The 17,471-nt window shown below is 33.5% G+C and overlaps 3 protein-coding genes across 4 annotated transcripts; 1 reads left to right on the top strand and 2 right to left on the bottom strand.

Annotated features, from left to right (window-relative positions):
* Positions 1-435: 435 nt before the first annotated feature.
* LOC118039080 (uncharacterized) lies at positions 436-4,139 on the bottom strand. Of its 2 annotated transcripts, XM_035045671.1 has the most exons (9): positions 3,986-4,139; positions 3,570-3,768; positions 3,399-3,463; positions 3,156-3,254; positions 2,929-2,976; positions 2,079-2,148; positions 1,840-1,911; positions 1,464-1,598; positions 436-840 (listed from the first exon to the last, which is right to left on the bottom strand). In XM_035045671.1, the coding sequence occupies exons 2-9, from the start codon at positions 3,762-3,764 to the stop codon at positions 697-699; spliced, it is 828 nt and encodes a 275-aa protein (XP_034901562.1). In that variant the 5' UTR covers positions 3,765-3,768; positions 3,986-4,139; the 3' UTR covers positions 436-696. The 2 variants fall into 2 exon arrangements, with proteins under 2 accessions (XP_034901562.1, XP_034901560.1); XM_035045669.2 differs by having other exon boundaries at positions 3,570-4,139.
* A 2,202-nt stretch (positions 4,140-6,341) lies between these two features.
* On the bottom strand, positions 6,342-10,920 carry LOC118039081 (uncharacterized). The gene is made up of 7 exons (XM_035045672.2): positions 10,709-10,920; positions 9,830-10,249; positions 9,669-9,721; positions 8,895-8,932; positions 8,389-8,707; positions 7,578-7,879; positions 6,342-7,227 (listed from the first exon to the last, which is right to left on the bottom strand). Exons 1-7 carry the CDS (start codon positions 10,719-10,721, stop codon positions 6,609-6,611), a joined length of 1,764 nt encoding a protein of 587 aa, XP_034901563.1. The 5' UTR covers positions 10,722-10,920; the 3' UTR covers positions 6,342-6,608.
* Positions 10,921-15,073: 4,153 nt separating this feature from the next.
* On the top strand, positions 15,074-16,963 carry LOC118039082 (RING-H2 finger protein ATL3). The gene has a single exon (XM_035045673.2). The coding sequence runs from the start codon at positions 15,620-15,622 to the stop codon at positions 16,448-16,450; it is 831 nt and encodes a 276-aa protein (XP_034901564.1). The 5' UTR covers positions 15,074-15,619; the 3' UTR covers positions 16,451-16,963.
* Positions 16,964-17,471: the final 508 nt, after the last annotated feature.

Raw genomic sequence — 17,471 nt, forward strand, 5'->3', positions numbered from 1 at the left:
TCTCTCTCTCTCTCTCTCATTTCTTCTCATTGTAATTACTCACTTTTATTTGAACAAAAAAACATGACCCACTCTAGACATCATTGAATTGGTTTCGTGAAAATCTTTCCATTGATATTAATAGTGTCATTATCAGGATTTTGATATATCTCCGAGGTCATTTTCATTTTTCTGTCCTTTGTTTCCCTCACATACACATTTAATAGTTTCTTTAAAATACCACATTTTCCATTAACATAATATATCGTATTTTTCAATAACCTATGTACTAAATTATGTTATTTCACCCAAAAAAAAAAAGAAATTATATCCATATTATTTGAGCAATATTTTTTTTCAAATGGTCAATAAGCGAAAATCCCCCAACAAGTAACCAAACATTATCATTGAGCAGTCATGGCATTCTGGGCACAAACCAAGAGAATGCATAATAGATTAAAAAAACACAGAACAGAACTGTTAAAGTGCTTGTGATAATTATCCACATTGTTGAACAAATCATATAACCTGTAACCATGCCATGTGAGAGCCAAAATCTTTTACTTTCCTGTATTCAATTTTTTTTTCTCTCCAAAATGACCTCGCATGCCAGAGTTACATGACATGGGAAAATTAGAATGATCTACTCATATTGATCAGCAATAGCGCCGAATTATGTTACATGACAAATGACAGGTGTACACCGCAAATGTTTAACTAGATTGAATGTCTAAACTTCGAAACATCCTTGGCATTCAAACTAAAGGTCTTGCAAATATCTGAAATTGCAGAGTCATTGAGGCCATTTTCATCTGCATGCTTATTAAGAAGTTCCTGGAGCTCCTTTGATGGTTGCAGCACCTGTTTGCAATTTCATAAAACCAACAGAAAGCTTTACTAAATTGACAGAAAGACTGCTGTTGCGGCCAAAGATGTAATGGAATGCTTATCCCTGCGTGGATCTTAAGGACAGAAGGCATCAATGTGGAAAATAGATAAATATTCAAGGATATATGCAGAAACTACAAATTTAACAACCGTTTGTCAAATCTAGCATCCCAAGGTGCATATGGGAAATAATGACAGTATAATGAAAAGAGGGGGATTGGTTACCGGGAATCACAAGCTGTCATGAGTTTTTTTAGCATCTAACAAATACAAATATCTTAGTGTAAACTTTCTCACGAAATCATGTCATTTATATATACAAGGCAAAAATTGGGAGGAATGAAAGAAGATCAATTTTATAAAAGTTAATTCAAGTCTAGCTCATTCTTAGATGTTTTCCACCACATGAGTAAAACCACTTCACGACCATGACCATGAAACTTATTTACATATGCTCACTTGGAATTTACAAAAGAATCCACCTTAACTTAGTTAATTTAGCAAAATGTTCAAGGCCAATCATTCCAATGAAATTTCTAATCCTATAAGAGACTGGCAGATCACTAAAAATGTCAGACATTCATGAGAAGGCGTACCCATAGAGAATCTTGTGAACCGTGGGATTTATGCTTGGGTTCCTCACTCTCAGGCTTGCTTCCCTTGGCATTTGGAGCAGTTGAATTTTCAGCACATGAGCAATCTGACACTAGCTGAAGAAGCTTCTCACTTCCCTATGGTATCAAAATGCAAAATTTGAGTAGTCTGAAAAAAAAAACTGTGAATAGATGCATAAGAAAGTGACATATTATGATGAAGAAAAGGAAACATCTAAGATGTTTTTAGGAAACATAATACTGAACTTTATCAAAAGTAATCTCTCATAGAATAGCACAACCTGCTTCTTACACAAATGCAAAGCAATCCCAACTTCATTTCCAACTTTTAGAGTCATGCTAAACATAAATAACACACCTTAAGAGCTCGCCAGTTGGAATAACTGCGGAATAAGAACCAAAAGAATGGGATGTTGGGTAGAGGCAAGACCTAAGTAAGAAAGAGAACAAGGATGCAGCACAAAAAATTTAGAAGAGTAAAAGGAAACATGATAATGCATCTGCTTGTAATTCCTGAAGCATGAAAGGATAAATTTCAAAAACAATAATGCAAGAAATCACAACAAAATTGACATTCTTAAACCAATGCATACGTACAGCTAATGCACTTGACAATGGAAGCAGCATAACTGAACCATAGAAATATTTCTTGTGGATGGCAGCCCCCCTGATAATCAGACAGCACTAACTTCAGGAAGACAATGGTAACCATAAAAAAAAGAAGAAAACATGTCCAAGGAAAATAAATACATGCTACTCAAGCTTTAAACAAAGATAAAAAGAAAGTTGAGAGGTGGATGATTTTTCAACTAAGAAGACAGTTAGGACTATGAAGAAACAATTTTCTTTAAGGAGCTTGACGTCATACAAAAAGCTTATCGCCTGAGAATTGTCAATTCTCAATGGCCTTGCACATTAGGCAAGTAGAGCCTTCTTGCATCTCCCCGGCATAGGGCTAGACGTAAGTCATACAATAAGCTTAGCACCTAAGAATTTTGAATTCTCAATGGCCTTGCACATTAGGCAAGTCGAGCCTTCTTACATCTCCCCAGAAAAAGGGTTAGACACTGAACACTCCTTTTAGCTATTTTCATTAACTTAGAGCCATGTCATAGAACAGACACAGCAATATGTCAGAAACAAATAGAAAATGAGGTGGAAAATGAGGCTTGTATTTGAGCCTCTTACAGTTTTGGATCATCCATAAGAGACGTTCTAAGTTCTAGCCAAGCATATTTAATTCCCTTTAAACAATTCTTGTTCACTTCCAAAAAATAGAGTACCAAATAGCAACAATATTCTTGGAATAATTATACTGCATTTATACCATATTTTTAAAAGGGAAATCTCAACATTTACAAGAAAAGAGAAATCAATAGATAAGAAAAACAAAGAAATACATTTAACTGCTTGATAAATGAAAAAAAACATAGGGGAAATCAATTACCTCATGGCAATGTGTCGCAACCTTCGACGCACAAGGCGTGCATTTAAACTGCAATGTAGTAAAAAAAATTAGTAACGAGGTTTTGGTTAACTTCAATAAGAAGGCAGGATCTAAATCTTGTTGTACTCTCACATTGCTCTTCAAAGTATCAAATATAAGATGTACAAACCTAATCAACGTTTATTCAACCAAAAGCAGATAAAAGAGGGTAAGAAATAGAAGATAACCTGGAAGGGTAGGTAATTTCAACACCAGAGACCTCCTTGGATATAGATTTTAAAAAAATCTCAGACGGCTTAACCCTTGACAATAGCTTCAATCCCAACCTGAACCATCAAATATTTTCAATAAATGAACGAAAAAAGAAGAAGAAGAAGAAAATAGCCTCTCATACGATACCAGCAGCTTGTAACTAGTGAGTCCATTTGCTGAGGCATCATAAGAAAAAAATGGTAAAAAAGAAGAGATACCCATGAAGTTTATTCTTGAAAGTTCCCTCAGGAGCCTTCTCCAGACCCGTCCATGCTTTATCCATCTATTTAACCAAAAACAAAACAAAAAAGACCACGCTTTTATCAATTTATGTTAATGGGTATTCAACAAAATTAACAAACAATGGATAGAGAAAGAAATGGCAAGACCTTATTGGAAGCATAATCTATAACAAGTTCCACATTTTTGGCACTGGAGTTGGAAGAAGAAGAGATATTTTTCCAAAGGTGTTTGAGACTGGAAGGAGTATGGGAAGCGGCTGCCTCTTCAAGGGAAGGGTCTATTGATCTGCTAAAGCACCAGTTTCTTCCTTTAACAGGAAACACCACCAATCTTGCTCTCATGATTCTACAACAAAAAGACTAGTTTTTATTATTACTGTTATTATTACTATTATTATTATTATTGCCCTCCTTTTCAGTGAAGAACCACTTCTGTTCTGATACTACAAAGAAGAAAGAATAAATCTAATCTAAATCAAGAAGACAAGAAAAGAGCACTGCAAATGTGTATATTCCAAAGTGAGTTGATGCTCTTATGGGAGTTGGACAAAGAGGGTATTAACTGAAAGAGAGATGGAAGCGGCAGGCTCTCTTTCAATATCGAAACAGGTTTTGGCTTGCCGTGCAAAAAGGAGGGTGAGGCTGAGTCATGTTGGACTATGACTCACCAGTTCGCCTGCCAAGCGGGCTCAGCTTTTTGCTTGTTTGTTAATCCAGTTTTTTTCTCGGCTATAAATCCATGCCCAGTGTGATTCTATATATATTAATATTAAAAATAATTTTTTTAAAATAAAAAAATTAAAGAGTATCTATCATTCTTGTCAGCTAATTTGATTTTTAAAATATTTTTATTTTTTATATTATATTAAAATAATCTATAAATACTAAAAAATATTTTTTTCAAAAACATGGTGATACTACAAAAACAAATTAAGTTTTAGGTATTTAACAATATAAATACTTTTTTTGAAAAAAAATCTAAGTTTTTTAGACTTTCATAAATAAAATATGCATATTTGAAAGTATTTTTTTTTATTTTAATTATTTAATAAACTGAATCAACTTATAAAAAAATAATTATTTTTGTAATGTTATTATATTTTTCAAGATATTATTTTGTTTATGAATTATTATTCATTGAGTGGAGGTTCAGATTTTAATATTGGTGCTTAGATTTAAAATAATATCTATATCACTCTTCTAAATTTAATTTCTTTATTTTTTAAAAATTATATAATTTGCATGTTAATTACATGACCTTATGATTACCAAATCGCATAACTTGGCAGGAATTAATTTCATTGTTAGTCATAACATTGCTTCCTCACTTATATTTCGGACCAACCAAACAACTTTTCCATCTCTTATTTTATATTTTATTTCAAACTATTTGTGAAGAAGACAAATTAGTTAGTAAAAAACCAAATTTTTATATATTTTATTTTTTTCTTATATGTTATACAAAACTACCACGTCAACATTTAATAAAATGCATTTAAATAAATAAAAAACTATAATCATTTAAATATTATACACTAAAAAAAATGGTTAAAAAATGCATTTAAATAAAAAAATTAATCATTTAACTATATAAAATAAATACTCAAACAGCGAAAAAAAATTGAATGTTATTTGATACTGACCATGTTAATATTTAATAATCTTAAATGATGAAATATATTTAGATAAAAAAAATTAATCATTCAAATGGTTAAAATAAAAGGCTCGTCATTTTTTCAACAACCGATTAGTCTGAAGGAAAAAGTAGCCACGTGATGAAAGCAAGAAAGACACGTGTCAAATTTGCATGTCTTCAGGGGCTTTTTTTTTTTTTTTTTATTTATGTAGGGTGTCCGGAACCAGCTTGCACGCACCACGACTAATCCCACGACTCACTGAATATTCTGCAAACCTAGTAAACATATAAGGCACCGTGGGGGATGACAGACATGTACGGTGAGATTTGAACCCAGGATACAGAGAAAGAGAACAAGTCCTTTCAACCATTGGGCCAAGACCTCAAGTGCAAGAGGAATATAAATTATATATTAAAATTTTATTTAATAGTTTTAGGTTTTGGATTGAATGGTTTTTTATATGGTGTTAAAATTTTAATAATTAAGTGGTTATAAATATAATTTTTATTTATTTAATTAAAATTAAATATAAAATAATATAAATATATATAAGTTTTAAACTTAATTAGCATTTACTTGGAAGGATATATTAAAAAATAATATAAATTTTATATTGAGACTTTAATTTATACTGATTCAACTAAAAAAATTAAATTATAAAAAAATCCCATCTGTGTTAGAGATCCAAAGATCACTGTTGATATGCCCGGTTGGTGGTGGTGGGTGACTCGAAAGATTGCTAATGGAGTCTGCAACAAAAAGCATGATGAGTAGGAGACTAATGACAGCAAAAGCACCCAACAGAGCTGCTGTCCATGGAACTAAGCTACCTGTTACTGGAACCATCAACGTGAGCGCCACTCATCGCTTGCCCTGTACATATATCTCTTGATTTTTAACCAACCAAGAAACAGGAAACAGAAAAGAAGAGGGAAGAAGTGGAGAAAGTTCTTGATTTTTACAGAGGGAAGAAGCGGAGAAAGGGATTGATAAAGCGAAACAGGAAAAGGAAAAGAAGAGGGAAGAAGTGGAGAAAGTTGTGGACTCCCAACTCAGCAAACAGAAAAAGGAAAAGAAGAGGGAAGAAGTGGAGAAAGTTGTGGACTCCCAACTCAGCGATTCTGATAAACCTTACTCTACTATCAAATGACTTGCATTTCTCTTTGAACTTCATACACGACTAGGAGTGCATGGTTCATGTTTTAGCTTCTTTGTAACTTCATTAGCTCGGATAATTCAGGAGAGCCTCACGAGAAAAAACAACAGGAGGCATGAAGAACAGTTGAATAAATTTGGTCTGCCTCTGCATATATATTAATATTAATACAAGATCTACCCATAAATTTTATATGGAACAACAGATAAGATTGGCTAGGGATACTTCAAGTACGCGGTGTAAATCAAAAAATTGTTTTGATCTCTAAATATTACTCCCTATAAACAAAATATGATGGGCGATAAAACTCATTAACTTGTGACCCCAGGTTAACAACTGCGCAGATGAAATGCAACATGAATGCATCATATATCAGATATTCTATTACCTGTCTCAGCCTCCTCCTGTCCCTTCAACGAGCCTTCCACGAACCCATTTCTTAGTAGTGTCCGGTTTGGAAGGTGTCTCTTCTTTCACATACTGAACTCTGGATCCATTCGGGAGATTAATCTTTTCAGACTTCAGACTCCCGTTTGGTTCCACTTGGTCAGGTTGCTTTCTGGAACTCGAATGGTCTACAGGACTCGCCATGCTCAGTGAAGGCAAACCATATGCACTGGTGCCTAGGTGGTGAAGTTCCTTCTCACCATTCAGTATATCATTGAAGGCTAAATTACAGAAATTAAGGTCTTCATCTTTACTTGTTTCCAGGATCTTGGTCCCATTTACTTGTCTCAACGCCACTTGACCCAAGCCTCCATTGCCTGCATTTATTTCCTTCTCAACCTCACTAACCTGTTTGGTTGGTGCAAGAGATGGGTCAGGGTGCCTGTCAATCTCATTAGATATGCTATCATTGGATATGCTATACCCTGTATCCACAGATTCAATTGATTGAATTGCTTCAGCAATGAGCTTTCTGGCTTCGATTAGGGAGGCACGAGCGATGGGGCTCCTCATTGCAGCTGCTTCAAGAGTGTTAGCGGCCTTCTCAGCTTCTGCAATTAACGACCTGCAGGATATCTCATAAGATTAGTATAGTTTTTCTACAGAGTGAGCAGTAGAATATTTTGGTGGAAAGTTCAAATTGCAACCAGAAGAAAGAACCATGAAACTCAGAAGAACATGGTGGGTTCTTCTAGCTTCAACACCGCTACCATTTTCCTTTTCAGCAACAATTTCCAGTAAGGAACATGAACCAAGTGAACTCAACTAATTGGATGGAATAGTACCAGACACCAGGGTTGAAAATGATTAATGGATAGATGTGTAATGAATTCATAGTGCACGTTATTAAATCAACTTTAGTTTCTATTCATAGCCATGTACTAGGCATGTCATGTCCAATATAAGCAAGCTAACCTTGCTTGTTCAATGGCTTCATTTTTCTTGGTTTCTGTGGCTGTTCTTTCTGCTCTGATGTTCTTTATCATCTCCAACTTCGAACGTGCCAAAGGATCCTTGTATGACGGTGTCTTAGTTCTTCGCCTCAACTGCTGAATTGGGCTTCTGGTATTCCCCTTTTCTGTATCATTAGTTCTCCTTGTGAAGTCCGGTCTAGCAGACTGTGAACCACCACTTGGCCTCCGCCTTGGCTTTCTTTCAGCTCCAACTGGTGTGCCATGATATTTAGAAATGCCAGAGAAGACTCTCTCACGGTATTCCTGGTGGGAAAAAAGAAACTTGATTGATTGTAATGGGGGATAAAATATGTGCAAGTTCACAGCTGCAAACTTGAGTTAGTTGAAATTCATACAATCAAGAATCACATTTAAACTTAACTATGAGGGATGAGTAGATTGTATGCAAATGCAATCAGCAAAAGAACATTGAGTTGGCCAAACAATGAGTAATACTACATAGGTTGAGAGCAAACAATGAAAGAGTATCTAGACCAAAAAAATATCAAAACATGCATATGTCCAGATCAACTAATTCTTTTACAGGTATATTTTATAACTAGACATTTAAGTCATAAAATATGACATATATGTTTTGCCAAGCAACATCCTAAATTCTTATTCCAAAATCAATTTTTGTTTCAAGCCTCAATTTTGTTTTGGGTTGTTTCAACCCTCCAATTTACCACTAATCTCATGGTCCAATATCAGAATTCAGAATCAATATTCATTGGAGGGAACGTATAGCATAAAAAATGCCGATATGAACTCACAGGATCAGCCCATTTTGCAGCAATGGCTTCTGATATTTTTCTTCTTTGTTCAAGGGATTTCGGTGCTCTCTTGCTACCTTTTGGCCTAGGCGTTGTTTTCCTTTTTTCAACACTCTCCACCCATTCAAACTCAAGCTGTTGCCTTAAGATATTGTAGGAATCCCACTGCAGCTCTCCCTCACCAGTATAGCCTCTTCTTGAAGCTTCTGCAATTAAGTTCTGCCATTCAAAATAACAACCTTCCTGCATCATCTGCTTCTCACGGCGCTTTTGCCACCCTAATCTAACTCCATGCCCAATTTTCACCCTTGTCTCTTTGCTGTAAGATAACAACAGGTGGACAGTTTTCAAGCTATAACTTCCAATCAGAATCTTCTACTCAGGTAAAAAACAATTTAGAAGGCAAATTAAGATAGTGTAGATGAAAAAAGCTCTATTAGCATTAGCAGTGGAAATGGCATTTTAAATCAAATTTGTAGCAAAGAGATAAAAAGAGAACTGCCCACCTCTGAGCGTGTCCAAGGTTGGCCAGCTTCATCTTGATCTGCATAGTCAGATTTTAGAGTGAATAACAAAATTTAATGTGTCGATTGTATCCATAGAGTCATCATATGCAAAATCTATTAAGCCATATCATGCATACCTTATATCTTTCCAATAAGTTAGCTTATATAATCATGTAAGAATAAAACTGTCCGCGAAGGTGAGATGGACAAAGAAGATCATTAAGCATATGAATGTTAGGAAAAGGAAATTCATCTTGGATGAACCATAAGGCAGTTGAAATTAAGCATGAACTCAAAAGAACAGCAAAACAAATGCCCGATCAATTAAAGGTCAGAAGTTTCAATCAGTTGCTAACTTTAGTTTTTCTTAAAACTATGCAAGAAAATTTAGGTGCCAAGGCCAGTGTCAATCATTGTTCATTACAATAAACCTCTTGACTAGCCAAAATTAATTCACAACAATATCATAGACCAGTTTAACTGCACAATTTACAGTAAGGAAGAACCAGCCAGCTATGGGAGAATAAGCACTGTGTTGGGATGTTTACCGGTTTTGGGAAGAGTTTCAGCTGGCAACAAGGGCCTACAGTCTGAACTGAACTCTTAAAGAAATAACCGAGACAAAGGGATTGAATGTCCTAGAAAACTTCATCATTCCTTGGCTTAAGCTTATATTAATTTTTTCATCTGAAAACTGAATTCTATTATGGAGTAGATTGTAAGCTTATAAGATCATGCCAAGGGAATATACAAATTATTCTTACATGACATCACCTTAGGATCCTGCATTGCAAGCCTTGTTCTTTCTTTAATCTTCTGAAGGGTTTCTGCAGATGTATTAAAATCTTTAAGTAACATTGCTAAATTACAGGCCAACAAATGAAGAAAACCATTTATCTTTCCTTGCGATTAACAAGTATTTAGTTATTGCTTACCAGGGCTATGTTTCCTGCCTTTGTTCCATGGCGTGTTCCCTTTATTTGCTTTAGAAATCCTTTTCCGTCTCAATTTTTCTCTGTCGTCCAATGTCATCGAGTCTTCGCATAAAGACTCGACCTGTGCTGTCAAGGTATCTGAATTGGCACCAAGCTGTTCATTTCCACGACTTGTTTTTCTGTTTCCATCTCCCTTGTGAACCAAAGACTGGGGTTCAAAGGTAGCAATAGCCTTTATCCAAAGTTTACTCCTCTCAAAACCATTTATCTTTCTACGGAATTCAATACATTTCCCTAACGATAATAGCCTCTTATCATCACCAAAGGTAAATGGACTTGAAAAAACTTTGCAGTGAACATGGGATTGAGCCCTTAGTGGACCCAAAGGATTCGGTAAGGAAGCCTGAGCAGTAGCAATATCTGCCCACCAAAACCAAACGTTAACAAACTCAGTGGTAAAGAATACCACTCCTACAAGTCCACCGCATATAGACAGTGCAAACCCACATATCCAACTAGAGAGTCTAAATAAAAGAAAGAGACTTGCAGGCTAACAACAATCGTTTGTACCATAACAATACACTAAAAAATGGCAGTCATTGGTGAGAGATAATAGGGGAAAAGCACGAGAAAGAAAAGGAAGAAGAATATCATACAGTACGTAGCAAACTTCTTTACTAATAGAAAAAACCTGAATCATAACAGTGAATGATGCAGATATAGAGTTAGGAGTGATAATACATTGGGTGAATATCTTGCTGGAAAAAAAAACTGGGAAGCCATCTAAAAACAGAAAAAATGGTAAATTGTCATAGTTCTAAAGCAAAAGAACACAAATTTAGTAAGAAAAGCAAGAGAGAGAGAGAGAAGAGAAAGAACCTAATAAAGGCATTGATGAGAGGTCATTCAGCTAAACCCAAAACCAAGTAGCTCAAATGGTCACCTAATAACACGTGAAATTACTGAGAGGAAGACAAATTTTATCTCCTCTTATAAGATGGGAAAATATCAGAGAGGGTGAAAAGGGGTGTGTTGTTTTATTTTGAAAGGAAGGGGAGGAGGAGGAGGAGGAGGAGGAGGAGGGTAAGACGCAGAATCTTGAAAGAAATGGAGGGGAGAGAGAGAGAGAGAGAGCCACAGAAAGACAAGCGTCTGTCTATTAGTTGCAGAAGCTAAGATGGAAGCCCATGGCCATTGGATCAATCTGAAAATAATCAAATCTTAAACCCTAGTACATATCACATGGGCTGATCCAGTTCACATTTATGGGCTTTCGCTCATGCTTTTGGATAAAATAATAATAAGCTTTGTTGGAAGACTGGAAGACAAAAAAAAAAAAAAAAAGTGTTCAAAATGAGGAGTACATAATATTTGATTGGAAGTAAATTCAATTTATTAGGTGTTGGAAGTTAAAAATTTAGTTAATGTTGTTAAAATCAAAAGTTAACTAATAAAATTATGTAATTTTATAAGTTAATAGAGATATAATATATAAAATTAGATTAAAAACTTGAATATCAATCAAAATAAGCTTAACTCGTCAAAAAACATAAACTCAATTATAAAAATTAAAAATATATTTTTTAATCGTTTTAACATATTAATACTAAAAATATAATATTATAATATGAGGTAATCCAATTTACATATATGGGCTTTAGCTTATGATTATGGGTAAAATAATTCGTTGCTGTATTTCCAGTAGCTGAAGAGACAGAGAACCCACCAAAGGTAAAGCAAGAAAAAAGTTAAAATGAAAGCAAAGACTCTCTTTCAGAATTTGCTGGTAATTATACAACAGAGAAATGCCATATTTGTAGACTTCAGTCACAGAGTTCGTTCAGAGAGAGAGAGAGAGAGAGAGCTTGACTAAATTCGGAGTTACACGTTAAATTCGTTAAATCAGTGGTAAATTCGTGATTTTTCATGATTTTAATTGAATTTATGATTTTGTACCAGTATATTTCGAGTTTTTAATCTAATCTTATATTAGATATATATTAAATTATATAATTATATAATTTTATTAATTAACTTGTCATTTTAACAATATTAACTAATTAAAGCTCATGCAAGCGCCTTGGCTACTTTTCGTTTTTTTTTTTATTATTAATTTATATTTAGGCAAGAAAATTAATAAAAGGAATCATTAAATTCAATTGATTTCATGTGATAAGTCACAAATTAGATAAGTTAATTTATAGAGTCCCTCATATTATTTTATTTTTTAATGTATTTTTTATCTCTTAATTTTTTTTTTTTAAAAAAACAAGTTTATCTTTTATTATCAATGATATGCTTTTATCATTTATGTCTCACGTGCCTATTATTTAAAAAAATATATTTTATATAAAAAATTTCTCATGAGTTTTATTGTTATATAATTAAATAAAAAATAATCTTAATGATAAAAAAAATTGTTGGAATTTCACAAGTTTGCTTGGTTGACTCGAATTCATTATTTTTTTAATTAAGCGTTGTTTTTTACCAGTTTAATTCTTTAACATTAAGTTAATTAAGGATTGAGTTTTTTAATTATTTTTACAAATTAACTCAAATTTGATCTAAATAAATTTAATATATTTTGATTCCATATTAAATAAAATATCAAGCAATATACAATTAATTTTGAATTTTTAGTTAAAATCTATTTTTCTAGATAACATGTTTCTAAAGTCCAAACTTTAGTTTTTTGCATTTGAAAAAGTTTTTGCTGTGATCTGCGGCCAGTGGGATAATAATGTCTATTTTTTTATATAAGAAAAAAAACAATGAACATATATTCAAAGGATGAAGGATGTAACAAGTCAAGTCTGGGATATAAAAAGATTTGTTGAGTATTGTTGAGTTTTGTTGATCAACATTGTGCTATAATAAATAAGAAATAATAGTATTTTGATAATTGATTATTTTATCATGCTTACAGATGTTGAAATTCAGCAGCAAATAATATTTTAATTGAATTTTTATTGTTATGTTTTGAAATATAAATGACCAATTCAAACTATAATATACTAAAATATTTTTGAAGATACATTTTATTTATTTTAAATGATTTATAACTTGTCAATCTTTATATCATAAGCACGCACATGTGCATTTTTTTTTATTGAAGCAATTTTTAACTTCAAAAAAAAATAAAGAACACAATAATACCATGAGATACAGTTAAATAACTCAAATTTTTCTGTGTATGAAAATGGGAATAAACCAATAATAATTATTTCCATCGAAGCAAAAGAAGGGGGGAAATTGAAGTCAAAGCTGCATTGACGACGATGTTGAAAGAAGGTGGTTGGCGACTTTTGTGGACAACAATCGGGGCATTAGGATTTGTTTTATTAGAAATTTTCAGTTTAAATTATATAAATCTTAATACTATTAAAATTTTATATAATTATTAATTTTTAAACTCATAAAATTAATTAAAATATATATAAATTAACTTGAATATCTACGTCCTTTAAGATTCTTTCAAAGTACAGTAGAAATAAAAGGTGTAACTCGTCGCTAATTATACTGACCGAAAAATAAAAATAAAAATAAAAATAAAAGTGGGCCATGTTGACTGGTTCAAAAGTTTCAAATGCTTGAAGCCTTGAACCACATGGTTGGCTTGGTGATAGCAGCAGACTTGCTTTACAATTCTTAGTAAGGTTTTCAATTTTGCACCGGTCAGTGTTTTATTTTTATTTTTAATTAGAACAGTATATCTTGATTTTTGAGTATTTTGGCGAGCTGAATCAACTGGATCATATATATATATATATATATATATATATATATATATATATATATATATATAATTTAAATTCAATAATTAAGGTAAAATTAGAAACTCAATCCCTAATAAAATTATTGTTGAATGATGAAATTAAAAAAAAATCATTCTAAAAAAAAAACATAATAAAATGAATCAAGTCAAGCGAGGGTTAATTCGTGTAACTTGTGACTTAAGTCATGAGACTTAGATAATTTTATAAAAACCAAATTAAAATAACTAACAAAGCCTGATTCATGATCAACTAAATATTAAAAATGTTAAATAACAAAACTAAAAAAAAACTCAAATCAGCTACAAAACCCATGACATTGATCATAAGATGAAAATAATCACATTAAAAGTAAATCACAAGAAATTAAGGAGTCTAATATACAATAAACCAAGCAAATCACAAGGATTTTATGTAATGAAAAAACAAAGAAGAAGAACATTATTTGACTAGAACGGACCAGAACATTCATACTAAAATCCGAGCGCAGTTCCAAAAACAAGTTGAGATTCTGAGCTATAATTATTTCAGATAAAATTGAAACAAACTGGAGGAGGTCATTTGGCTTTTTATGGCAAACTATCTTGCCATAAACGTTAACGAAACAAGGATAAATCCTGCGTAAAATGGAAGCTTTGTGTGTGTTCTCCCCCGAGGGCATTTCCTCCTAAGTCCAACGATCCCAATAATAACCCTCTCAATTTGGTATTTACCCCTTTCTCTCTCCAATCTCATTTGCACTATTTAGGTGCAAATATATATATTCCGTAGGACGTTTCTTTTTTTTTTCTTTATACTGGTTTGAAATATGATTACGGTTATTTTTTATATCAAAATATATTTAAATAATATATTTTTTTATTTTTTAAAAATTATTTTTGAGATTAGCACATCAAAACAATCAAAAACATTAAAAAAATTAATTTTTATCAAAAAATAAAATTTTAAATTTTTAAAAATCACAAGTTAACCCGCATTTTTAATTGGTGTCTTCATCTTCATCTTGATTCACAAATCCAAAGTTATTAGTTCAAAATAAATGTTGTATACTGAAGGAATCATTAGTATGTATCAAAGGAATTAGCCTAGTCGAATGATAGCCATGCACTTTTAGGAAAAAAATAAGCTGGTCAGCAAAGTAGTTAATAATACTTAAATATTGTAAATAATTGAATAATTTCAAATTTCAAATTAAGATATGATTACTTTGGTCATCAGCTTGGTGGGACTTCCGTGGTAGAATGTTAATTTGTCTAGATAAAGCAAAAATTCAAAGTAGTGGTAACTATTAGTGACATGTTTTGAATTACGTTTAAATGCTATGTTTTAAATTGTTTTTTTTTTAATATATTAAATTAATATTTTTAAATTTATTTTTAATAATAATATATTAAAATAATTATTTTAAAATTTTTTAGAAACACGTTTACGTGTTCCCAAGGACAACCTAAATTAAAAGGAGAAGAGAAGCGCAACATGAGCATTTGAACACGAGAGAGGACAAAGAGAGGAAGCACCTCGCCACCATCAACAACACCAGTCCCAACTGTCTGCGAGTAAAGAAAGGGGCAGTCTTTGTACTGTTCAAAGACACTGGTCTGCTCTGTATTTGTTTGCTTAAATTAAAATCTGCTGAGACCCAAACATTGTATGCTTGTTCTCCTTTTCCTCTTCCCTGTCCCAAAAGTCCAAGCCACCAGTCTTCGAATTCTGATTCACCATTCCAATCAAACACACATTTCTCCTATTTCGCTTTCTCTTCCTGTAGGGAGTATTTCTTTTATACCCCACTTTCATTCATAGCCCTTGAGGCTAAAAACTGTTCCTTTTTCTTCTTTTTTTCCTGTTCTCCAACTTTGGTTTGTGGGTTTCAAAACAAATCACCAAAAAAGAAACCCCATTTCAAGTTTGATACAGTCTTTCACACTTCCTCTTGTAATTCTCATCTGTGTTTTGCTCATCTGCTTATTTTCATTCATACAGCTTGAGTCTTTGGTGTTATACTCTGTGATCAGCAATGGGGCGAGTAGATGACTCAGCGACAATGGAAATAACCGGCAAGGTTATGGTTGTTGCAATTGTAATTCTATTCTTGGTGGTGGTTTTTGTTATCTTTCTACATCTTTATGCAAAATGGTTTTGGTGGCGCATTGAAGAACCCACTCACCCTCAACAATCTCGCCGCCGCCAACGCCGCCGCTATGTCTTTAACCCTGGTCAAGACCCAGTGAGAAGAGGGCTAGAGCTCTCTATACTGAGATCCCTACCACTAGTGATTTTCCAGCCCAAAGATTTCCCAGGTGGACTAGAATGTGCTGTTTGCTTATCTGATGCTGTAGAAGGAGAAAAGGTCAGGTTGTTGCCTAAATGCAACCATGGGTTCCATCTTGATTGTATTGACATGTGGTTCCAGTCTTATTCTACTTGTCCTCTATGTAGAAGCTCGGTAGCACCACAAGCTCAATGCGCTAGTGGTGCCAATAACAACAATGACCTGGAGGTGAATATTCAGGCTCCAGAGGAAATTTCGATTTCTGGGTATTCAATAGAATCTCCAGATTTTCCAACAAACGTGTTGTTTTGGGGGGATCAGACTCTTGTAAGCACTGGGGGCGGTTCCTTGGAAGAAGGACCTTCTTCTTCAGCTTCTTCCGCGCCATCATCTTCAGCTGGTGCTAGGCATGATGAGATGCTTGTTATTGATGTTCCTGTGCAAATTACCGATAATCCTGCTGAGGATCAGGAATCGAAGTTGCCAACGCCTACGCGATTGAGGTCATTGAAAAGACTTTTGAGCAGGGAGAAAAGGTTACTTCCTAATTGTTCTAATGGTTCTGTCGATGTTTAGTCGTGAATAATTTAATTCTGGTCCTGAAAGTTTCTGTAGATGCCTGAAGATATTGCATTATCTCGGCATCGCTCGCTTGATAGAAAATTATCAGGTTTGGTTCTGCCATCTTTGAGAATTGGTGGTAAAGGAAACTTCTTTGATTGATTAGCTAAGTGTCATATGATTCTTGATATACTGAAATGGCTAAGTGTAATTAGCCTGTTGTACAGGTCCTTTGTGGTAGCTCTGGTCTTGTAACAGAGTTTCACAACATTTGTTTGGAATGAATATATTGTATGAGAAGAGCCGTAGACTACAAGGCTCCTCTGTTCAAGTAGATAGACCAATGTATTTCTTTCTTTTCTACAGAAGATGTATTCTGTGGATTTTCTTTTCAATGTTGATTCATCTGTAGTAGAGCCGTTAACACAATGGTTCCTCTTAAAGCTTTACGATACACATGGCACGGATTGATTGTGTTTCAGAATCTGTATGAAATTCTTAATATATATTGACACAAAATTGGTTGCATCGAGTGTGGCTGGGACAAGGTTCATTTTATCCAGAGATGTTGAAACTCCCTTTCAAAACTCATCTTATAGTAAAACTCATGCATTAATATGTTCCGTAATTTGGCCAAATTTTGTGTTGATGAAGGGGAAATTTCATAGAGATGCTGAATCCATCAGCAGCTTATCCTTTGGCGACCTTTTTGAAGAGCCAATTGCAAGATACTACCAATCTCCTTTAACCAAAGCAGTGTCATTCTTGAGGCATCAAGTTTTTGGGTATGAGCCGATCGATGGTTGATCGGCTCATACCCAAAACCCAGTTTCTGAACATGATAGCAAGGCATGAGCCATTAAAAAGCGTAGTAAGATTTTCAACAAAATGCTGCAGCTGAAGTTAACAGGACATATATCAATCACAAGTTTGAGATTCCTAAAACTTCTCTTTGTCAGATGATCTTGTTTTTTCTGTTAACAACTAGGAATAGTTGAATTGATCGAAACCTTAGTACCAACCGCAGATAGCTGGC

The sequence above is a fragment of the Populus alba genome, chromosome 1, assembly GCF_005239225.2.
Source record: "Populus alba chromosome 1, ASM523922v2, whole genome shotgun sequence".
NCBI lineage: Eukaryota > Viridiplantae > Streptophyta > Magnoliopsida > Malpighiales > Salicaceae > Populus > Populus alba.